The sequence below is a fragment of the Labeo rohita genome, chromosome 13, assembly GCF_022985175.1.
Source record: "Labeo rohita strain BAU-BD-2019 chromosome 13, IGBB_LRoh.1.0, whole genome shotgun sequence".
NCBI classification, from domain to species: domain Eukaryota; kingdom Metazoa; phylum Chordata; class Actinopteri; order Cypriniformes; family Cyprinidae; genus Labeo; species Labeo rohita.
In genome coordinates, this window is record NC_066881.1 from 27,967,142 (window position 1) to 27,992,765 (window position 25,624).

Sequence of the window (25,624 nt, forward strand, 5' to 3'; positions counted from 1 at the left end):
CGATAGAGGGATAGAACAACAGATAGATAGATATGAACAATAGAACGATGGATGGATGGATGGATAAAAGAATGGTATATATTAAACCGGACAGATAGATAGATAGATAGATAGATAGACAGATAGATAGAATAGTCTTGATCACCACTTTTGATCAATTTAACGCATCCTTCCTGAATGAATGTATTAACATCTTTAAAAGATAATCTTACTGACTTTTAAAAAAAGTACATTATGCAAAAAAGTATAAAATAAATAAAAAAACATTTCTCACAACATTCAAACTTGATTCAGCCCATCAGCAGACTCATAATTCTTCCTGTGTAAGTCTCAGGAAAATAAAGAGGTTGTTCGATCTTACTCTGACTAATTACAATCACTGTGCTTTACCAGCTGAAACAAGAGCCAGGTCGCTGCGCAAACAATAGAACAATGATTAAAGAATAATTGAATACTCTAATCAGACACCAGATGTTATTATTTTATCCTCTGTCTTCTCTCAGAAGGATTTAATTATACAGATCACAATGTAAGGATCATGTTTTGTTCTGAAAAACAAAGATGAAACCTACCATTCAGTATATTGACATCTAATTAAAAAAAATAGCAACTAGATTTACATTTCCTAAAGGATACACATGCTTTGAAGGCAGCTAAGCAGCAATGTTAACATTTCAGGCCTGGCAAGCATAGCAATAAATGTTTTCTCTTCTATTAGAGCTAAAAATAGTCATTTGCACCTTAAACCTTTGCTTGCGATTGTTGCTGAGCTGTAGAAACAGGCGATGAGGCCCGTTCCAGTTTCCATAGACAATATCCGTCTTTCCATCCCGGTTAAAATCTGCTAACGCCACTCCACGGCCATGCTGCATTGGGTCATCAACACCTGCGACAACAAACATCAAACTCACATACAGGCTAACAAACTCACCTTTCAAATGAAATCCATCAAAAAATAAATAATAGCAACAGCTCCTGCTTACCCACTTGTGCCGCCACATCTGTAAAAGTACCATCTCCGTTGTTGCGAAACAGGAAGTTAGGGCTGTACTCGTTGTCACAGAAAATATCAGGTAGGGTCTGACTGAGGATGGGACCGACCACGACCCCCCGTCCCCCTATAACGCACAGCAGAGATAGCCATCATCACAAAATGCACAGCAGAAATCGTTAGTGGCTTTCCAGCTCATTTCCCAAGCAGCGGCTCTCTGCTGCTTTTGCTGACACAGACTCTGGCTGCCCATAATCACATTACAGGGAGTGTGAACATGTGCATTTAACCAGCTTTCCTTCCACACATCTTACCCCGCAATCACTATTCTACAGCTCTGACCTCTAGTTGAATTACAGCAGCAAGTAATTCTTTATTTTCTATAGTTGTTCACAATGCACAATGTTTCGAAGCAGCTTTAAAGACAATTATGCTTTTATTTCTAAAGCTCTGCACAGCCAGGCTTTTTTTAATGCTAAATATGAGCATGATATTTTTTTGATAACCTTTTTAAATGACATTAGAGCTGAAATTTGGGAGAGGGAACAACTTTAATTTGTTGGATTAAACTATTAAAACTTTTTATACTGTTGCAGACAGGTTAGGATTGAAAAATAAAATAAAACAAAACATTCCCTGTTTTGTGTAATTTAAATGTGTGATAATATGTGAATAATGCGAATGAAATAAATAATCAGTGAATAAATTTATATAAAATTAATACACATTTATAATATAAATGAAATAAAACATACTGTAATAGAAACCATTCCATGTTTTGTCAATTATGCATGTAATAATAGGTGAATAATGTAAATAAAATGTGAAATATGAAATATCTGAATATAAAAAAAATTACAATAAAATAAAATAAAATATAAAATGCTGTTGAAACCACTACGTTTTGTCATTTAAACATGTGATATGTGAATAATGTGAATGAAATGCGAAATATAAAATATGTGAATAAAATAAAATAAAAAATAAAATGCTATTATGTTTTGTGTCATTTAAACGTGATATGTGAATAATGTGAATATAATAAATGCAAAATAATTTATAATATGCATTTATAATATAAATGAAATAAAACATACTATAGTTGAAACCATTCCATGTTAATAATAAAATAAAATAAAATAAAATAAAATAAAATAAAATGAAATAAAATAAAATATGCATTGGTAAAATACATGCAACATATATATTGTGTTTAAAACTATTTCATGTTTTGTTTTATTCAAACAATAAAAAAATAAAATAAAATAAAAACAAAATAAAATATGAAATAAAATAACATACAATTGAAATAAAATGTAACATGTTGAAACCATTGTTTTGTATCATTTAAATGTGTGATAATATGATAATAATGTATGTATAATGTATGTGAATGAAATATGAAAAATATAAATATAAATATTTTTTATTTTATATTTTACATTTTTAATTTTACATTTTAAATTAAATTAAATTTTAAATTAAATTAAATTAAATTAAATTTTAAATTAAATAATAATGAAATGAAATGGAATTAAGTTTTTATAAAATAAATTAAAACGTATTGTGGTTGAAGCGTCATTCAAACAAAGTCTATTTAAGCATTGACAGAATCCTCCATAGTAAGCCGAGAATATCACACATGCTTAATTTTGTTGATACAGTAATATTTCCCTTTAGAAACCGTCCTGCTCGAGCCCTTCTCCCCAAAACCGAGAACGGAGCTCCAAAGCCCTGCTTTCCCCATCGTGATTAATGGAATAGCTGCTTCATTGAGTAAGTCAGAGTTGAAATACGGCTCACTTGTCCTTGTGCCTTCACATGACTTTGAGTGCAGTAAACAGCTGAGTGGGCCAAAACCTCCATCTCTTTATTCAGCGCTGCCTTCCAGGGCCCTGTTCTCTCTATTACTGGCTGCTTTAGCTGATAAACACTGTCTATAACTCAGTGATTCAAAGCTTATATGAGCACTGAACTCTACTGTAAATCAGCCACAAGGCAAAAAACCTGGATCCTACAGCTCATGGCCGTTAAAGGGTCCTGGGTAATATATTCACTGACATCATCGTACACTTACACACTCCCACTCGCGTATTCATAAATAAGCAGACACGCACCTGTGAACTTGTTGACTCCGGCCTGCTCTGCCACGTTTGACAGCGCAATGATTCCCTTGGAAGGGTCACTTGAACTTTCATCCATTTCGATCAAAGCGTGTGGACCTACAGTTCCACTGGCATAATTGGCAATGTAGATGGAATAACGGCCTGTTCCCTAAAAATAGAAAGAATTAAGTGCATAGTGATTACGAATAATGTTTCAACTTATTAACAATTTTGAAAACCTTTTTTAAATTTCTCACAATTCTACATAATGCAAACACACACAATGTACACATTTTTCTATGCTTCTATACTTGTAGCACTGTGGACACACTTAAAACACACTAATTTTGACATTTTTTGGATTCAGTTGTTCTACAGTTTCATATTGTTGCATGACAGGTTAAGAATAAAATAAAATAAAATAAAATAAAATAAAATAAAATAATCTAAGTTTAAAACCTATGTTTTGTGCCATTTAAACCTCATAACGTAAACTGTGAATAAAATACATGAAAAAAATTAATTTGCATTTAATATAATTACACTAAAAAGAATTCTAAAATTCAATTCAATTCTGTAATAAAAAACATTTATAATATAAATGGAATAAAATACTGTGGTTAAAACCATTTTAACATGCATTTAATATAATTAAATAATATTGAAAACAATTCGGTATAGGAACAATTTTAAAATTATAAATAAAATAAAATAAAATAAAATAAAATAAAATAAAATAAAATAAAATAAAATAAAATAAAATAAAATAAAATAAAATAAAAATATTGTGGTTAATATCATTCTATAATTTGAGCTAATTTAACATAAAAAAATTAATACTGTGAATAAAATACATAAAAAAAATAAAGGTGCATTTATTATAAATTTAAAAAACACTGAAAACAATTTGGTATAGGAACAATTTTCACTCAGAAATTGCTCAATTGCAGAAATAACCCACAAGTTACATTTAATTAAATGTGAAATGTTGAAGTAAAAAGACTAAAATTAAATTAAATTAATTAAATTAAATTAAATTAAATTAAATTAAATTAAATTAAATTAAATTAAATTAAATTAAATTAAATTAAAAATTAAATTAAACTGGAAACCATCTATACATATATACCATCTATAATAAAATATTGTGGTTAATATCATTTTATATTTAGTGCTATTTAACATGATAACATGAAAACTGTGAATAAAATAAATGAAAAAATAAACATGCCTTTAAAATAAGTAAATAACACTGAAAACAATTCAGTATAGGGATAATTTTAAAATGAAATAAAAAAATAAACATGCATTTAATATAATTAAATAACACTAAAAATAATGCAGTGTAGGGACAATTAAATAAATAAATTAATAAAATAAAATAAATACATAAATACATAAAATAAAATGTATAATATAAATGGAATAAAATATTGTAATTATTTTTTGTTTTATTTTATTTATTTTAATTATATATATATATATATATATACACACACACACACACACACATTGGATAATTTAAAGTCATTCTTTAACAATTTCAGAATAAAACATCAGCCATTTAATTCCAAAATGTCCTTCCAAGGTTAATTTAACGTATACTACACAAAGTATTAAATGGTATTTTCATACTTTTTCCATAAAGTCGCAGCTTTATACACTAAAATACAGCATGACTGGCGCTGCTATACAGTACATAAAATGATGTTGTTTCCAAACATACTCTTTTTCACTGAGACTTCTGTCTCCTTAGTAAACAAGTACACTAACTTTATTAGGGGCCATAAAGTATAAAACTCAATTAGGGGCAAAATCGTTAGTTGCGGTGGTGTGTAATTTGTGGAAATCCAATATACTGTAAATCATTTTCTCACAGTAAAAATATTTAAAACATAAAAAGTTTCCAAGACATTTACATGATCTTCATGTAACATAAGAGAAATAAGTCAAACAGTCATCCACATACAGTTGCATACACACACACATACTCTCACACACCACACGCGTATTTCAACTGCCTCCCCTCGGATATTAATTTCACACCCCATTATCAGAAAGATTCCCTGTGGACATGAAGTCAGTGAAGTAGCCAAGCAAATGAACTTACGCACACAGTTTCAATAAAGACACCCACGATCCAACAGCATGGAAATGGTGAAATAAAGAAATATATACATAAGTATATAAATATCAGCAGCTCGTGACCAGAATCCTAATGAGGCACAACAATGAAAATGTCAAACGCTCTCTGGTTTCTACATAACCGCCACTTCAGGTCGGAAAATACAGATTAAAGCATAATGGAGTTAAAACAGATGCTGCCCCAGAATGTATTAGCAGCTTAGACTTTAATGTCATGATTTCCATGTTTTTCATGCTCTGTTTGTCAATAAAATACTATATTTTGTACACTCTAAAAAATGCTGGGTTATTTTTTTTTTTACCCAAATGCTGGGTTCAACTTGGGTCATTTTATTGTTTTTTTTTTTTTTTTTTTTTTTTTTTTTATATTTTTACCCAGGTGCTGGGTAGTTTTTCTGTAACAAAGTTGCTGGGTCATTTTTTTTTTACCCAACCGCTGGGTTGAGTCTGTCTCTGATGAAACAACCCAGCTGCTGAGTTACAGTCAGTTTTGAGCCCTCTACTGGAGAGAGTGGTTCTCAATGCCGCCGATTTGCACTTCTTCAGCGAAATAAAGGTTTGTATAAATTTTATTTCATTTATAAAAAGTCTTTACTGTGCTGTAAATTGTATTTTATGCAACGCAACATAAGGACAAGATATCAGTCAGCTGCATCAGCAGTGGTTGTTTCGCAGGATGGAAATGCCTTTTGCCTTGCATAAAATCAATGGATTTTATTCGTTATTGTACTGAGTTTAATGTTAAAATATGTTCTCTAATGTCAATACTGTTTGTTTACAGGCAGTTTTTGGTGTCAGTCACGCCATCTTTCAGCTACGAGTGAAACGCGAGGCCGCGGTCTGAAGTTCGCAGTTAACCCGGCAAACAGCAGCCCTTCACCGGCTCAGATTTCAGTGACACACCGAAATGACAATTAGCGCTATTTCGGTAAAAAGCAATTACAGAGAACGGTTGAACATAGACTAAAATTAAATGTCTAAAATGCTTTATGTCTAAAATGCTTGTTAAGTGAGTTTAAATGTATGTAATATTGTAAACTATGCTGTGTTCACCCAAATATATTCAATGTGTCTTGTGTTTTGTCCATGTGTTTTTGCTTAATAAATGTTTATCTTTTGATTATTGCTGTTGCCTCTAGTAATTCTGTGTGTTTTTATAAGTTCCAGTCCATTTTAAACCAGCCATATAATGATTTTTAAACCATAGTTGACTTAAATAAAATAATCCAGCATATTTGGTAAAAACGTTTAACCCAGCATGTGTTTTGTCCAAAATTTACCCAGCGCTGGGTTACCAAATAACCCAAGTTGGGTTGTTTTTAACCCAGCATTTTAGAGTGTACCATCTCAGGTTTCCTGCAAAAACATTTTGGGTTTATTATAGGTTGAAAGGTTGGTGTAAAAATGTACTGACTTCCCACCCAATTAACTAAAAATAATAATAATAATAATAATAATAATAGTAACCTATTTAGCAAATATTACCAGACCACATTATTTACAATATTTAAATATTATACTGCACATATATATGAGACATCTCTATTTCTATTTTAACACTTCTGAACCCTTTTAACCCATTTTATACTAAGAAAACATGTTTTGTTGCAGGCTAAACAATGACATTTAGTCCTTTATGTATTATTGGGAGGGAAAGCTGCAATAAGCACATAATGCAGTTAATCACTAACCCATGCAGACAGGTGAATGTGAAGACCAATCCATCTCCTTATGGAACAGGCCAATGTGTCTTTCTGTCCACTTTGAAGTGACAAATGACAGTGCTTTGGTTTCAAGGAGAGAAAAACTACACATTGCATTTGAATATTAATGTCTCTGAAGACATATACAGGGGTCATTTTACAACTGCGGTGGCAGATGCTGTCACTCACTTTTAGATTGAAAAAGTCAAGCTGCAATGTACACAGTTCCCTTAAAAAAAAAAGTGTTTTAAAACTGTAATTTGAAAGAATAATAATAACCTTATATAAAAGTTTTAGCATAAGATAAATTAAAGTGCCCCATTATGCTATTTTTAAGGTTCCTAATATTGTTTTGGGAGTCTCCTAGAATAGGTTTACAAATATGCAAGGTCAAACAGCACTTTAGTTTTCTCAAAATATGCATTTAATATCACCTCATTTTTCAGCGATTCTCAAACAATTCATTCAAAGCATTTCAAAGACTCAGTCTCTCTAAACCTCTCCTTTCCGTGGGCCTACTCTGCTCTGATTGGTCAGATGGCCCAATCTGTTGTGATTGGTCCACCGTGTACAGCACGTGTCACAAACGATATATAGCTGAAACTTGGCAGCCACAAAAATGTCAAGAAAGCAGAATACATCACCCATATTCTGTTTTTATACTTTTCACTGTGAAACAGGACATGCGCCGAAAGAGACAGCTGAAAACGTTGATTGTCCTGCATTTGTCACGTTTGATCTCACAAGTCTCTGTTAGATCATGTGTCACTGTGAAATCGTTCCTACAGTCAAGAACTGTGTGGTCTCACGGTCTGGTCGAATCATCTAGTGCGAGCGTTCATAGAATATGAACATGAGAACATGTCTGTGGTCTCCCGTGGTTTTAAAATCAGTTAATATTTAAAAATCGTCTAGTGTGAGTAATCTATATAATCTATATATAGGTTATATATAATGTTTGTTTCATCTTAGGATAATAGTTATACATTATATATTTTTATAATATGTCAACTATGCTCTGTCAACTGGATCTTATAAAAGGAGTTTTATTGTGTATGAACTGATTTTGAGGACTGCGCATATGGCATTCCTCAAAGAGTGTCATATGAGGTTGCATTGCGTGGAGTTTTTTTGACATCAGTGACGAAAGGCTGTAAGGATAGTGTGTGTGGAAAAAGCCCTTATATGGAGATGGTCTGGGTGTGTTTTAAGCAAATGACTGACCTCATGCACGTGGCCTCTCGTTTAGAATACTCCAAATTCATTAACATCAGAACAAGGATAAGAACAAATTCATGTGTTGGGAATTATTAGTGAATAAGACCCAATGGGTGCCATAAGAATGAGAGTCCAAACAGCTGATAAAAACATTACAATAAGCCACAAGTGATCCACACTGACTCCATCAATCAACATCTTATGAAGCAGAAAGCTGCACATTTATAAGAAACGAAACCATCATTATAGCATTTTAGTGTTAAACTATCACTTCTGTAAGAAATACAGGTCTATAACCCATAATAATGCTAAACAGTGCTAGATCTGTGCATATATCTCTCCTGATTCAGACAAAATGGCATTTTCACTATAGAAAGCAATATTATAGAGAGAGGACTCACGTTTTAGTCAGAAACAATGGTTTGAAGTTAAAAACATCTTAACTGCAGAGGATTCACTGGTGAGCAAGTAATGCAATGCAAAATTTATTCAGATCAGTTCCAATGAAAAAAATTAAATCATGTATATCTTGGATGGCCTGAGGGTGCGTATATTTTCGGAAAATTTTCATTTTTGGCTGAACTATTCCTTTAATTAGACTGATTAAAGAGCATTGCTGCCATTGGTTAGTTACTTAATTCACAATTAATTAGTGTTGCCTTGAATGAACCGAGAATGAGGATTAATTCATATAAATCTTATATAACTAATGTGGTAAATGAATAAATACTTAAACCAGATTTCCGGACCTTAATGCTTGTAACATGACACTTCTGTAACCTTGTATGACTCTAGTTAGAAATAAATTAGGCTTTGAATTTATTCCTAACTACAATCATGTCTCCACCAGAAGTTAATTTATGAAAGACTCTTTGGGGACCGACATAGTTTCCAACGTCAGGACGATTTTTTGGTTCCCAACTGAACTCTATGAAGACCAAACACATTTTGTTGTGTTTCTCTCCAAACCTATTATAAGCCAGATCCTAAATCATTTAAATCATAAAATCATTGATGAAGGACTTTTAAGCAGCACCGTCTCACTATCATCAGCCCAGTCAAATGACTGCGGGTGGAAAAAATCCATTTCAATCCCTCGCTGCTCTTCCCCAGGATTACTGAGCATCCTTCACCGCTGACTGCTCCACACAACAGCATGCAGTCCAGAAGTAATTGCAGAAATATGCTGCTCAGCTTATTGTGTTTTGGACTAAATACAAATCATTGACATGTTTGGCCATTCATCATGCCGTCTGGGATTAGGTACCAGTAAAGCGCGGTCAGACGGTGGGAGCTCTGATAACCTACGTTGCAGAGAGACAAATTAAGGCGGCACTTCCCACCTAATATGTCTCCTTACAAAAGGAAACAAATGAGGCCTTGCGTTTTCTAATTATCACAGCACATGATTCAATGTCAGAGACAAATATTGCAGAACGCTGGAAATGAACAATCATATTGGCTGGCTGAGGGGGGCAGGACTCGACGGTAATGGTAAACAGTAAATGATGGCCGCAGAGGATTTCAAGTCTGCGAGGGTGAAACGATCAGACAGTAACGAGATGTAAACAGTCACTCAACACCCTCAAGAACTCATTTTTCCTCAGATTTAACATGCTGATGTTCTGCAATTCTGTTGATGATCAATACATACCTCAGGCCGCAACCTACTATTCACATTTTCCCAAACATACATTCCTCCCAAATGCTTTGAGCAAGAAATTTCCATGATTTTCAGTCATTCATGATTACTGGATGAGCATTTTTAAAAATCACTTTACACAGGCTGCATTCAAAAAGAGCAATTTCTTGTCTGTGTAATATTTTAGATCTGAGAATAACCAGAAACCAGAAGAACGTTATGTTAATGTTCCCATTAAGTTTTTATGACACCTGTTTATGAATGTTCTCTAAGCCTTCAAAATGTCCAGTGTTTTAAATGTTTTACATTTCATTTTAGAATTTTGCAAACATTATGGGAATGTTACAATTGAATATTCTCTGAACCTTCTGAAAGAAGCAGTAATATTTAAAAAACATTTGACAAATGTCCAACTAAAACATTTTAGAAAGAAAACATTCCATGAATGGTGTATAAATGTTTCTGTGCTAACAATTTGAGAACATTACTAAAGACCAGATAACTTTGAATGAATGTTCTATTAAAGGAGTGGTTCCAGCAAAAAATGTACAGATAATGTACTCACTCCGTTGTCATCCAAGATGTTCATGCCTTTCTTTCTTCAGTCGTAAAGAAATTATGTTTTTTGAGGAAAACATTATCTCCATATAGTGGACCTCAATGGTGCCCGCAAGTTTGAACGTCCACAATGCAGTTTAAATGCAGCTTCAAAGGGCTCTAAACGATCCTAGACAAGGAATAAGGGTCTTATCTCTCGAAATGATCTGTCATTTTCTAACCCAACTTTAAGGGTGTGTTTACACTTGTCATCTTTGGTTCGATTAAAACGAACTCCGGTGCAATTGCTCTGAGCAAGTGTAAACGCTGCCATCTGAACCCTGGTGCGCACCAAACAAATGAACTCTGGAGCGGTTCGAATGAAATATGAACCAAAGACTTCTAAACAAACCAAAAACAGGAAGTAATGACAAGATGCGATGCTACGCAACACGCAGGGAACAAACGGAGTATCCAAAACAAAATGAGCAGAGGGCAAACATGGAGCAATGAAGAGGTAAAGTGTCTTTTATGAGCTCTTTGCAAGTTTGCAGGTAGTGAAAATAAAATCATACATACATACATATATACTTGCAACAATGAGCACGCTTAGTCCAGCAGATGGCATTAGGTGTGTTTGACTTAAAGCGGCACTGAGCAGACATGATCAGTAAATGGGTACTTTGATGTCATACACCCGCAGCGGCGTTTTAAGTCGAAGGCGTAAAACGTTTGGAGTGTTCATTGAGTTCCACCATGAAACATACGTCATTCATCCCGACCAATCAGGTTGTGAACGTATCACTATGCCTTTAGGTTCTGTATCTTTAGGTTCGCTGTCAAAAATGCCAGTGTGAACGCTAAGCAGACCAGGACCAAATGTATAATTTTCCTTTTTGATCCAGACCAAATGAACCAAAAGAACCGAACTACAAGTGTGAACACACCATAAAATCATCCTACATTGCTGCAAAAGTACCAACCCAGTGTTTACAAAGTGAAAACGCCGAGTTGGAGGAGAAAATGAGATGGGAGTTTTCCAACCTACCCTAACAGTCTTGAACGGGACTGCACAGAGTACACATGTGCATTGCAGACAAGACGAGCTTTTGAGGTTAAAAAATATACACACTTTTATTCTTTTTAGAAAATAACCGATCGTTTCGCTAGATAAGGGCCTTATTCCTCGGCTGGAATCACTTAGAGCCCTTTGAAGTTGCACTGAAACTGCATTTTGGACATTCAAACTGGCAGGCACCATTGAAGTCCACTGTATGGAGATAATTCCTGAAATGTTTTCCATCTTGGATGACAACGGGGAGAGTACATTATCTGTAAATTTTTGTTCTGGAAGTGAACTACTCCTTTAATGGAAAAACATTTGTTCATAACTTTAAAAGAACTTTGCCAAATTCTGAACATTAGCCAAAGTTCTAAGAATGTTCCCTGTTAGCTGGGAATGTTCACAGCAGCTGTGGTTCCCCATTCAAAAACGGACCACAGGTCTGCTTTGGCAGGGTCAATGCTAAAGAAAACTTAACTGAAAACTGTATAATAATAAATAATTGAGCTTATTCCCATACCATTTAAATCATCACTTGGAAATGATAGGCCTTGAAAAAGATGGGAATCCTAATCCTTGCATGGGAAAACATGGTTGGTTTTACTGGTTGGTTTTACTGTGAAAAATGTTTCTGCTATTGAGCTTTCCCAAAAGATTTTGTTTAACGCAAGCTTACCTTTCTATCCACACATGCGACTGACCGGCCAGCCACGCGATTGGCAACATCCCTGTGTTCATTTATGTCATCGTTCAGGAGATCCTCAAACCTCCCATTACGAAACTTAAAGAGCTTGTCGGTATATGTTGCTCTCCCTGCAAGAAACAACATTAACAATTTACATTAAACTAACATCCATGTACTGTGGCATTTCCTTCAGAGCCTCGTTCATGAAATCGTTTCATACCTGAGAAGGCGTTATTAGTGTTCAGGACGTAAATTTCCTCCCTGCCATCACCATCTATGTCACACGCTGTCACTCCGATGGCATTGCCCTGACGATCTCTGAGCGCATAATATGGAGAACTGCGGTTGTCAACAGCAATGTTAACAAGCCTCTTCTTAAACTTGTCATACTTCAACACCAGATTTGGGCCATTGTAGCTAAAGAGGAAAAAAAATTAGAGCATTCATATCATTCAAGTTATATATGTGAGCCTGGACCACAAAACCAGTCTTAAGTATCATGGGTATATTTGTAGCAATAGCCAAAATTCATTGTATGGGTCAAAATGATCGATTTTTCTTTTATGCCAAAAATCTTTAGGATATTATGTAAAGATCATGTTCCATTAAGATATTTTGTACGTTTTCTACCATAAATATATAAAAACTATTCAGCTTTCAGATCATGTATAAATCTTCATTTTAAAAAATGTACCTTTATGACTGGTTTTGTGGTCCAGGATCACATATTTAAAAAAAAAAATCATTAAAAAGGCTACAGCTAAAAACCCTTAATCTTTATACATTGTTCTGTAGTAAAAACGTTCATATAAAAAAATATTTAAATATTTTAAAAATATATTTTCATATTTAATACTACAGATTGTAATAATATCATTCATTCATTTAGGCATGGTTTTTGTTAGATTTATGCTTAAAAAATGCTTTAAGCAAGTAAAACAAAGCCAGTGGGGTAGGAGAAATAAATTTAATTCAAGATATACTCCCCAAAAACTCAACTCAAACAAAAACATGCCCTGAAGGATTAATGTATAACCATATTCCATTTATTTGTCTTCAGTTTCCTACAAGGCACATCTTTGTTGGTGTATTTCACTGACCTGCAATCCCACAATTCCACCTTGGCTGTCATTTAATAGAAGGAAAAACAGATTCTAGTTTCCCCAGAGATACGATTCTGTCAGTTGCACTTAATTTCATTCTTGAGCACTGCTCAAACAAAACACTGAACTCTCCAATTACATCTATTTTCATCAACACAAATTCACTGAGATCCAAATCGTTTCACAAATGGTTTACAAATAATCCCAATTAATTGTTTTGACATTTGTGTTTCTCCTAGAAAATATCACTTTCAAGCCACAAACTGAGGTAATGTTCTTGGCCAGTCTATCTGTCCTGTGTCAACATCTCAAAAATGTTAAGTTCACTCAAACAGCACAACAGCACCATATAACTTCTAGACGCTGATAAAGTATTTTCTCTGGAGAAACATAATGTCGTAACTGCTTCACGTCTTCATTATCCTGCTGAAAGCAATGCATGTGATCTAAAGAATAGTACACTCACCCTGACACAAACATCTCCAGATCTCCGTCTCCATCCACATCAGTCACAGCTACGCCGTAGTTGAGCTGCGTAGGGTTATTCTCATAGTCCGACGGGAAAACACTCTGAGTTACTGAGGCAAACATGGGTTCAGTTCGCTGACTCCAGGACAGTCCCAGGACAGACACACCCACAGTGAGCAGTAATATCCACACTGACATTGTCATCTGTGAAATTCAGCAAGTTTTTTTTAGGAAAAAACACTCGTTGGAATGACACCATGACAAGATCACTGTCATACTCACCTCCTGATCAGCGAAAAACTCTTTTAAGGAGGTTATTACTCACTCAAGTGAGAGGAACTGTAAAACATCCTGAACTGAGCCACACAGTGGAGATATTCCACTTTCATTGAGTTTTAGGAGACTGAATGGCTTTCTACAGCGGTAAGAGGCAATTACCTTCCCAGCATTACACTCACAGCACAGAGACATAAATACAGAGACTGCAGACACGTGACAGGTCAAAATGGACCAAATTAAGATCTAAGAGTAGAAGCCATTTCACTGCACGAGACAGACATTGAAGACGGCAAAATCCATATGTGACAAAGAGTATGAGGACATGATCTTTCTACTGACCTATCTATTCATTTAAGTATCTGTCTATCTGTCTGTCTACTTATCTATCCATCTATCTATCTATCTATCTATGATTAAATCGAATTCATTAAGAAAATGTAGAACTGACTCGCATATTTATTTAACAAATTTATTCACCATTTAAATTAAATTAAATGGAGACACAGCCTTAGAAAACAAGGCTTTATAGTCCTAAATGTAAAAGGACAAGTCTACCCAAAAGTGAAAATTCTGTCATAATTTACAAACCCTCATATCTTTGTTGGTGGAACACAGAAGTATTTACAGCAGAATATCCAAGCTGATTTCCCAGCTTACAGGGAACGTTCTCAGAATGTTCTGGAAAGGTTCTCTTAAATTAATGAACATTCTTCCAGTTGTTATTGGAAAGTTTATTCAAAAGTATGGGATCTTTAATAACATTCTCAAAATGTTAGTACAAAAACAGAGAACATTCAGAAATAATGTTTTTATAACTTTATAGAGGGTTTGCACTTACATCACGATTTGGTCTGTTACCCGGATGCGTGGCCATATTGGTGATACTCGGATGTAAACAACAGCATGGTTTGTAAAACCATGCTGTTGTTGAAAAAACATGCCACGGAAAAAACATGTGGGAGCTGCTAAATCATATAGAGACATACTTAGTAAGATGGAAAGGGTGCAATATTTTGACAAACTAAAGTTAATAGGTGGTAAACATACGAATGTAGTATTCATTAAGATATTAACCTAATATTTCACCTACCTGACCGGAAATGATAAGAACAAACACGAATGTTGTAAAGATTCTTGCTCTGGAGATCCTGGTTCAGTTTGGCCAACCACAACAGCTTTTTGTTCCTCAGACAGTTTTTTGCTCTCTTCTCCTTGATTTGTTATAACGTTTGACATTATATAGTAACTTACTCCAAATGTTTTTCCCGGTCCGACCGATTAGTACAGCCCAAAAAATGACAATAATTGACCATTTTCAGCAGCAATAATCAGCAAAATATGCGAGTTTCGTTCGGATCAGTGGCATTGTTTATGTTCAGTGCCACGGATATGGCCGATTGATGTCGCTTCGTGAAAACCCTCTATAGGAATATCAGCTAAATATTCCCAGTACATATTAGGGCGACACATCGCGATTTGAGAAATGATTCTGCATCGAATCGATTCTGAGCTTAGTGTGCATGCTTTAGAAACAGCCGTTCTCTGCCTGCTTATTCCAATTCCCACACTTAAACAATCTAAAATAATCATTCATAAAGTTCTAAAAGGTTGAAGCTAATTACAAGGGTATTCACAGTAGGCTGTTTACATTAATCTCATGTCAATCTCAAAAGCATTCTGAGCCGAGGTGCAAGCCCTGTTCTTCGTGAGCATTGTGTGCCATTAAAAACTAGATGAGAGTTAAAAAGCTAAACTCAGAATCGATTCCAAAGAGAATCATTTTATTCGGAAAATCTCAGAATCGATTCACGAATCGCGATGCATTGATTTATTGTCGCAGCCCTAGGCTAGAACATATGTTTGTTAGCTGGGTTTATCCATGCATTGGAAAGCAGCTTAAACTTCAGTCTGTTTCTTACACAAAGATATCCTACGGTGTCAGAGGACTTTGAATATTTGTATGGGCTACTTTTACGGGGTTTTAGTCATATATGGAACTTGGCAATGTATGGAAGAGAACAGCTTGGACGTTCTGCTAAAGATCTTCTTTGATGTTCCACGCAGGAAAGTCATGTTTGAAATGAGTAAATAATGACAGTAGTAAAAACAGAAAAAGTACTGGTAATTATCTGACAGGACATTGTATCCTTTAACCCTAAAACACAATTAAAGCAATGCATAAATCAAAATACGGGTATTACACTCTGTAAAAATGCAATAGAGAAAATTCCTTTATATTAACACAATACACTGGGTCCTATTTTTACAAAGGCCCATTCATACCAAGGTTGATAACTATAACAATAACAATAAAGGTTTATTTTTTCATTCTAAATTTAAAATAATAGAAGAGTCCAACCACAGCTATAACAATAATAGCATACAGGAACAATATCATTAAAATCTCTTTCAAAACAATTTGTTCCAGCAGATGAACGATAAAACATAGACAGCCAATCAGAATCCACCTTTAAAGAGCTTGAGCATTTAAAGTGGCAGACAACATAATTGCATCACTTATAATAAACAGAACACTACTGTGCCTTGGTGTAGACACTAATACAGATAATCATTATAGTTATCTATATAGTTGTCTTTCATTGTTCAGAATATAGAGGAAAGACAAAATCTGGATTCAGATAAAGGCATGTGTGTAATATATGGCAAAGAAAGTCAGATGACATGCTCAAGCTGGTGAAAAACAAAGTGGAGAGAGATGAGCGTAGATTTCAGGAATATGCATGACTCTGCTCCACTAATCAACCCATTGAACTCTAACATCAAAGGCATGTAATTAATTTAGATTAAGGTTGTCTTAATATATGCTCTTCTGTTTGAGATGAAAGTGTAATCAAAGCACTCAAATAAGCATTGTATTAGTCATATTACTTGACCAAAGGTTTGAGCACAGTGATAATTTGAGTGTTGATGAAAATGTACATAGCCAGTCTGATTAAAGGCCTAAGCAGAGGTTGTCACTTTGTTCTGTCCTGTCTTATATTACTAGCATTACCCCTTTCATATTAATAACTCAGTGCAAAACAGCCTGGCCAAAAACAGTAAAAGTAGAGTAAACATGTCATTTTATTGTAATTTATTTAGTGTTTATGGCTATAACACTCCAAACGGCTGGATAAGGGCAGTGGAACACCACAGCTCGGAGAGTACCGTATGTACTGTCATCTGTCATCGTAATATGATGATGTAAAAGCTTCTCGGATGAGGTGAGAGCTGGACCCTTTCCAAACTAAAAAGTCTTCACAGCTACGGGGTCATAAATCCAGACACGGACAGGCAGAGGAACCACAAGAAGAGGTGAATCTGTCCTTGCAGCAGCTCTGCATCTCGAGGAGGCAGTTTGACTAGAAATGATGCCATCAGCTTCATCTCACTGCAGCTATCATCACACAACACAGTTACCGCAGTTACAACAGAGATGTTAGATGATATGCATTATGATCTCATTTGAACATTTCTTCCTGTATGTTTTATGCAACTATTAAATCAAAGTTTGTAATGTTTCTGTATTGGTTAAATGATATCATATATATAAATTTACGATGTGTAATACTAAACCGTAAACTCTCTTTGCCTGTGACCTTCACCTCGTAAATTATATTTACTCTCATCTTGAGTGTGTATTCATGCATTTCTTGTCTCTGATCGGACTGCGACAAACACCAGCACACACAGTCCCTCAAGCATCTCTCATTTTACAAGAAGACACTGGTTTAAAGTAAACTCTGAGAAAATATACAGCTTTTCATCTTAAAAAGTAAGAGAAAATCTGGGTCTAAATGAAGGTGATAGAGGTTTCCTTAACTAATGAATTAAATAAAGTTTCAAAATATGGTTCAAAAAACACTTAAATACATTTGAAACTAAACTAGTAATAGTAACAATAGTGCTCCTACTACAACTAAATAACAGTTGTTACAATTAATAATAATAGTGATGATGATAATAATAATAATATTTTATATTATTATTAAAGCACGCATGCAAAAAAAAAAAAAAAAAAAAGAATGTTCGTGACTGAAACTATATTGAAAACAAATAAAAAACATTCTTGTGATGTTTCGTATTTGTTTAGAAAGTCTTAAAATCCGATGAGCAGAACAAGTGAACATAGTAGAAATTAAAAGAAAAACATGAAAGAGCAAATGGATCTGAAGCCGAGCATTCTCTTAGGATCCCCCGAATATTTATCAATACAGTTGTCTCGTCTCATCTGATCGGCTGAGAACATTTAATTAGATGCGCAGTGAAAGATCATATCAAAGGAGCCGCTTCAACTTCAAAGACGCTGCGGCAAATATAAAAGCACCGGTACTCACATGAATGAAAGTCCAGCGGCGCTCATAAATGACTTCCCTCCTCATAGATTAAGAGATTCCCTGTGGACCTTGAGTATGTCTCTTAGTGATTTTACACAACTTCCCAAGAATTTGCTTTATGAAATCAGCTGTGAAGGAATCCACCCAATTACAAGCCCCTGCGGTGAATATTTAAAAGAGATAGCCAATGTCTGCGTTGGAGGGCGGAGCTATGCGTGCTGAATGACGCTTACCTGAGGCTTTCTACTTAATAATTCATAAGCACTGGTCTAACGCACATGAACTTATTTTCATGATTTTGAATAATTTTAATATTCAAAATCACTTCAACTTGAATAACTAATAACTTACACATAAAGAAAAAGAATGACTTAACTAATTTGTTACTTTGAGAAATAAGCCATCTTACATTGTGCATTCAACCCTATTCTTTAAAAGAGCTCTTTTTAATTAAAGCAATGATTGCCAATCTGATCATATAACCATTTTATGAGAACATTTTATAGATCCATGCCATTTATAGTAAAGTGATGGCTCATCTACTGTCTTGGACATTGGCAAGTCCATCTTCCCAACCTTTTTTTTTCCGCACTGGTTTAACAAGTGTTAATTAGCAACACCTCTTACAGCATCACAGAACACTAAAGCTCATATTCAAACTTACACTCTCACAAACAGAGCAGCAAATACATCTTTAAATGAGGTCACATCAAAAGGAATTAAATGTTGCTTGATCTTTTGTGATAAAAGAATTTTACTATGAAAACATACTGTAACCTAGAGCTCAAAACTCCCTTCTTAGTCCAAAAAAAGTTCATAAACACCAAGCTTAAAAAAAACTTCCTGGATTTCTGTTAGAAACATGAAATATTAAGATATGACCGCCTACATTTACAGTACATGTCAATGACACCTATTTGGTGACCAAAAACTTCTACCTAATCACAGTGATGTTATAAGGAAAAAGACAAATATTATGTGTTGAACTAAATACAGTCTGCCATTACAGTACAGTACAGTCATTAAAATAAATCTCAATGCAAAGCAAAGGGGACTTGTTTCACATTGAACTGGTGATATTCTGTACTTTGCCCCACTTAGTAACAAATAAACCATGAAGAGGACACAAGGACAGCTATATAGGAAACACTGGATTCCTAGATGAGTTATACAGTGTTGCAATGGACAACATTTTTTTTTTTTTTTTTTTTTTTACAGAAATATCTGACCCCTAAATGCAGCAATTCACCAACCACAATCAAGTATTCCAGAGAACTGTGTATTAAATTAAACCTAAACACCAGTGGAAAGTAAACAATGGAAAAGTTTATCAAACCTTGAGCTGTATAGCACATTCCGCTCCGCAAATCCTTTGGAAAGATCCCAATGTTAAGAAAAACAGGTTGTTTTTAAAAGGCACATAATCATTCCAATCTTTACAGTTTGTGTGGCACATTTAATGCTAACAAGCACATATTAGCATGCTAGATAAATGCAGCGCTTACAAAAACAACTAGTAGAAAGGACAAGAAAAGAAAGATATCATTCCATTTGGTGTTTGTAAAGTGCATTAAAAAACAAGCAATTACTCAAACAACACATACCTGTCTTTAACATATGCACAAGCTCCACTCTTTACCAAAATGTTAACCCACAAAACTCCAAAGTAACACAAATAGTTTTTAATCCCAATAACACAACATTAAACACTAAAAAGTCTTGCCCTTTTTCACCTAGCTCAAAAATGCATAAAATAACATTTTATTTCACCATTTTTTAACATTTACTTTCCACATACAGGTCACCGCAAAGCATCATGGGAACTAAATCCACTTTATAGTTAATGCCAAAAAAATTCTGTATTCTCAACACATGCTGAGGGTACAATTATAGTAAAATTCAATGAGCTGATTTGAAATTTTGTAGTTATTTATTTATTTGTTCATTTAATTTTTTTTAGTTAAAACTTTAGTAGATCCAAAAGAAACTACACAGTTTATCAAAAGAGCACATCCCTGTAACCAGCTAAGGACCAGCATAAACCAGCATCAAAACCTACCTAACCAGGATATGCTGTTTTTTTTCAACAGGGATAGAAATCTTAAATGTGTTTAACACTAAGGGTCAGAGAGATTTTGGAACATTATTATGAAAAACTAAATTATGACTTTAAAATTAAATTATATTTTACTACGTGGCCAATTCGTACAAATTTGTACTACCTCACTTGTACAATTTGTCTAGACCCCATTGACGGGTAGGTTTAAGGCCGGAGTTAGGGGTAGGTCATTTGTACGAATTTATACAAATTGGGGAACTCATAAAATACGCATGATTTTGCAAAAGTTGTACGAATTGGTACAAATTACGTTGTACGAATTAGCCACCTCGTAAAATATGTATGAACTGCTGTGAAATCGGGTTGAAATATGCTAACATTACAGCATATTTTGTGGATGATGATAGTATGAAAATAGCATTACTAAGCAGAGAGAAGCCTGCTAACACCAAATTATTCTCATTTATGTTCAGTATCTTGTTCTCTGAACAAAGCAAAACTTTTCAAATCATTAAACTTCAATTAAGGCTCCATATGTCCTGTCTTCCTTTGCATTTCATTGTTCATAGGTTGCACTTCAGCATATACATTTTGACCAGCACAGCATCTGACACTACAGGCACTGCATACATGTGGAGACCCATTCTATCCTCAAGAAGAACTTCTAAACCCCCACGAGAATGATCCACAATGGCTCAGCCATCCTTGAACAAAGCCAAATACCTTTCTGAAGACACCTGATGTGATCCCATCGCCAGTGAAATTTAAAGGTAGCATGCCGTCATCACTACCTCACGTGCCCCATTTGACCTTGCTTTTGCTAAGCAAGCAGGGCTACTTCTTAGTCCTACTATTTGCTCTCATTAGACTTCTATGAATTTGGGATTTGAGAAGAGAAAAGCATCTGCTTGGATCTAGAATTTGGTTTAGTCTTTTAGCAAATCCATGCATCACCTTTTTCTGACAGCACAATACAATGTCCTTGGCAGATTCTCATGGGCTTTCAGTGTACCAAACAGCTGATGGATGCCATCATGTGTCTCCTGCTCTCCACAAAAGCACCATCATCACTGGCTCCCGCAACGCATGACACTGCATGCCTAATCTATACAGATCCTATTAAGAATCACTGGCAAAATGAGTCCCGCTGGGCTGAAACCAGGAAATGTGACAAAGCACTTTGAGTTAATTAGTGCACTGTAAGCTGCAACTAAATTATCTGCTAAAAGCAATGAACGCATTTGTTTTGTTCGGATCAGATGCTGATGATTTTCCTAAGGTGATTTTAGTGATTTAAGTACATTGTGTTCTTCACAATCTGTCACATTTAAACTTATCAATCAATACAAGTATATTGTAAACCATGAAACAATTTACATTTTTTTTTAAGTTGCCATATGATGATTCTAACTTTCTATATATCTCCAGAAGACTTGATATATAGTACAAGTTACATGGACCATTTTATAATACTTTTATGGTGCTTTTTGTCAGTAAAGGGTGGCCAGGATATTCTTTAAAAAATTATCTTACACAATGTTAAAAGGAAGACTGAAAGTCATATGGGTTTGCAATGACACAAGGATGTGTAAATGATGACAGTACTCTCATTTTATGGTGAACTATCCCTTTAAGTATTTGGCTCACCTTGCTTGCCCGTTAGTCTACTAAATGTAAAGCACTGATTAGATTCTTATTTTATAAGATTCCAGCAAGTAAAGCACTCTAAACTGGACCATCCTCTGATATGAGAAATGCCCTTTAATTGCCAAAGGAAAAGAAAAAAAAATGGGATTAGACTTGTATTAAATTCTCATTCCTGTCTATTACACTAATATTTAATCTGCTTGTATGCCCATTTTTTCACTCTCTCTGTCTAAACACCATCATTCACTGTTTTAATTTAAAGTATGAATATGTAATTTATTTTCCGATGGCATGGAGCATAAATCTACTTTGCTGTGTGATAACAGAGGTGATGTCCCCTATATTGATCGGGAGCTTAATAGTGTTTGTTCTCTATAGCGGATCTCAGGAAATAAGGTGAATATACAGTTTTGAATGAGCTCTCTCATGGTATCCAGCAGAGGGATGGAGCTACACTGAAACAACACACACTTCCCCCCCATATTTCATATTTTAACATATGAGAGCGGAGCAAAAGAATAAGTCAGAGAAGTGACTTTTAAGTAGTATTTTTCATAAAATTAAGGTTGAACCTTGATGTCACATGGACTATTTTAATGATGTCCTTACTACCCTTCTGGGCCTTGAACGTGTCAATTGTGTTGCTGTTAATGCAGGATCAGAAAGCTCTCAGATTTCATTAAAAATATCTTAATTTGTGTTCCAAAGATGAACAAAAGACATTATGGTGGGTAATTAATGACAGAATTTTCATTTCTGGCTAAAGGTTCCTAAAAAACAAGAACAGCCGCATATTTGATCTCTTAGAGATAAAAATGGCAACCTCTTCTGTGTGTTCCGTTAGTTATCTCTAAATCTGAAAAAATAGCCTATGACAAATACTTTATTTCAGGGTGGATATCTGCTCCATTGAACACTGTATCTATCATGGTAGTGCTATACCATCATGCGTTTGATAAATGGATGGAGAAAGTTTTCTGCCATTGGCCCTACAAGCTTCCAAACTTTCTTAATTATTTTTTCAGCGTTTGTTGCATTCACTTTATTGCCTGAAATCCTGCTTGTTGAGCAAATAAAACACACGAGGCCATCACTCTGCCTCTGCTCTCCATGCCAGAGCTTCATGGCCTGAGGATCTGTCAAATCAATAAGAGAAATCAAAGAGTGATTCCCACAGTCATGGCACAGACAAGCTGGTGACAAATAGAAATGTTCCAGATGTCGCAGCACATCAGAATCACAGATAAACCCGTGTCAAATGCCCTAAAGGTGATGTGTTATTTCTCCTATATTAAAGGAGCAGTATGTAATTTTTTGACTATTCAAAAGCATAAAAACACTGTAATATATTAGCAGATATTTCGGAAACATGCTAAGTTCACATACTTTTTTTTTTCTGAAAAAAACAAAAACAAAAAACACGACAGCTAGTTATTCTACTTTGAAATTGTGCATTCCATGTCAGAATGCCTGTTTTAGTTTTGGTCTGTGTGATATGGACTGCAGTACCCATTTCAACCACTAGCTGTCAATATAGATACTAAACCTTTAATATTCCAGCTTAATGCAAAGACTATAACATAGTTATATGAATAAAGTCATTCATAGATTAATTGGCCCAAAAGAAAGTTTAAAGGTGACAAAGGTGTTTCTGACGTGACACTGCTTTCGACACAGCCGATCGCACGTAGACAAACTGGCTGATATGGTAATACGCGCCTGTCAGTCAATATTAGTGGGCGGGGCTACCCAAATGAGACGCAATTTTGCAGTAAGGCTCCATAGTGCTTGCATTTTGAGCCTGGTTTGATTTTATGAAAATTCAGAAAATAAGACTGGATCTGTTTTTGTCATTATAAGATGGCTGTGTACACACAATCCAACATACATTTCTGTCCAAACACCTTCTAAAAGTTGATTTTGTATAATAGGTGCCCTTTAACGCCGTGGAGAAAGTTCAAACAAAGCATGCTAACTGTTATGTTGCTAAATGCACAGACGAGCACAGAACACTATTTAAAGTCCCAGCCTCAGAAGAGACAAGAGAGCAGTGGATTTATTGATTTATTTACTGTTTTTTACGCTGCTGCCACACAGATCTAATATTAACATGCGAGTTCTTTCCCAGCTGTTTACCTTCATAGAGATAACCGACTGTTTTTGTAACTCGTGTGTTTTTAACACGAACTTGTGTGTATTTGACAGTTTAAACGAAAGAGAAAGAGTTTAGTATTTACATGCCGTGCAACAGCCGCTTTCTGTGCACGTACTTCAGATGTGTGCACTCAAAAAACGTCATGTTTTACTTGTTTAAAAGGTTGCTTTGCAGATCGTGCTCTTGAAGTGTTGCAATGCCCACTTATATGTCCACTATGTCTTCTTATTAAGCGTCTTTGGTCTTGTTGTTTGGGCACAGCTCATAAAGCGATCCATTTTATTGAGTTAAAGTATAAAGTAGACAATATTTTGGCATGTGGCAAATTTCGAAGATAGCGCATTTTGATCTAGATTTATTATGGGCTTGTTTTTATTTGCTGTTTTTTATGTCAAGAAAGTCAAAAGATACAAAATTCTGAGACAAAAAAATTTGCTGGGGTTTTTTATAGCAAGATTTGGCAACGCTAATGAGTTAAGAAGTACTTTGTTCTCTGTGATGTCTTGCATAGCAACTCTGATGCATTTAAGTACGTCATTAGCAACTAGTTCAGTTCAGTCCTATGCACTAGAATTTTTGTATTAAAGTTTTTGTAATGCAAAACCCACCTGAATTTTTTGGGAGTTAATTTGATTGCAGAATGCAGTTGTTGATCCCGTAAATTGCTAAACTGTGTGTTAACAGGAAAAGGTGACTAAAAGGTGTATGTGGCTTATGTAATGCATTAGAAGAGTGAAAAATTAGCCTAAATAACACGTTTTTCTTTTCATATAGCGCACTTTGGAAAACTCACTCACGTGCTGGACCAGGGCAAGTGGGCGGGTGAGAACAGATAAATCAGTGCAATTACTGACGGCCACTCATACCGATAGACCCGCCTTCAGCTAAACCAAACATAACTTGTTGTGTTTAGACAAAGCGGGCTGTCAGCGTGAGGTAAAGAACTTTCTAGCGTGTCATCTCTCTACTGATGCCTGCAAATTAATTTTCCATCGATTCGCAGAGGTCTCGGTGAGGAAACGGGGGGATGAAGTCCATCTCCGGGGAAAGGGGAGTGTGGTGCAGTAGCAGACTAGATATCTGTACGGATACCACGGGATGTGAAGTCTGGAGGAGGGAATCCATGACATTGATGAATCATTGTAATCTCTGTCTTTCACAGAAGATGAGTAGAAAAGCAAGAATATCTACAAAGGCCTTTGCTGACCTTTTTAGATCAGCGCAAGTTTGCATTACAGAACACTTTTATGGGAGGACATAAAATGAATATATTACATGATAAGTGTTGTCTCTATTATGCAAATTATTCAAATTGATAAGAAATTAAACACTGCACTGATTTTACTTTTAGTTTTGCATGCAGATTGATAAGAGATTAGAGATAAAATCATTGCATCCACAAGACATATGAGAAGCTTTTCTTTTAGTCTATGGACAACGAATCAAAAAAATTAAAGCAGAGTATTAAAGGAATAGTTTACCCAAAA

At 34.9% G+C, this 25,624-nt stretch overlaps 1 protein-coding gene across 1 annotated transcript in view; it reads right to left on the reverse strand.

Moving 5' to 3' along the window:
• Positions 1-18,367, reverse strand: part of crtac1b (cartilage acidic protein 1b) — a 43,536-nt gene extending 25,169 nt beyond the window's left edge. Inside the window, 7 exon segments of the mRNA XM_051125828.1 lie at positions 741-886; positions 984-1,118; positions 3,109-3,265; positions 12,081-12,217; positions 12,310-12,506; positions 13,659-13,864; positions 18,277-18,367. Of these exon segments, the coding sequence (XP_050981785.1) occupies positions 741-886; positions 984-1,118; positions 3,109-3,265; positions 12,081-12,217; positions 12,310-12,506; positions 13,659-13,864; positions 18,277-18,321 (1,023 nt within the window). The 5' untranslated portion in view covers positions 18,322-18,367.
• Positions 18,368-25,624: the final 7,257 nt, after the last annotated feature.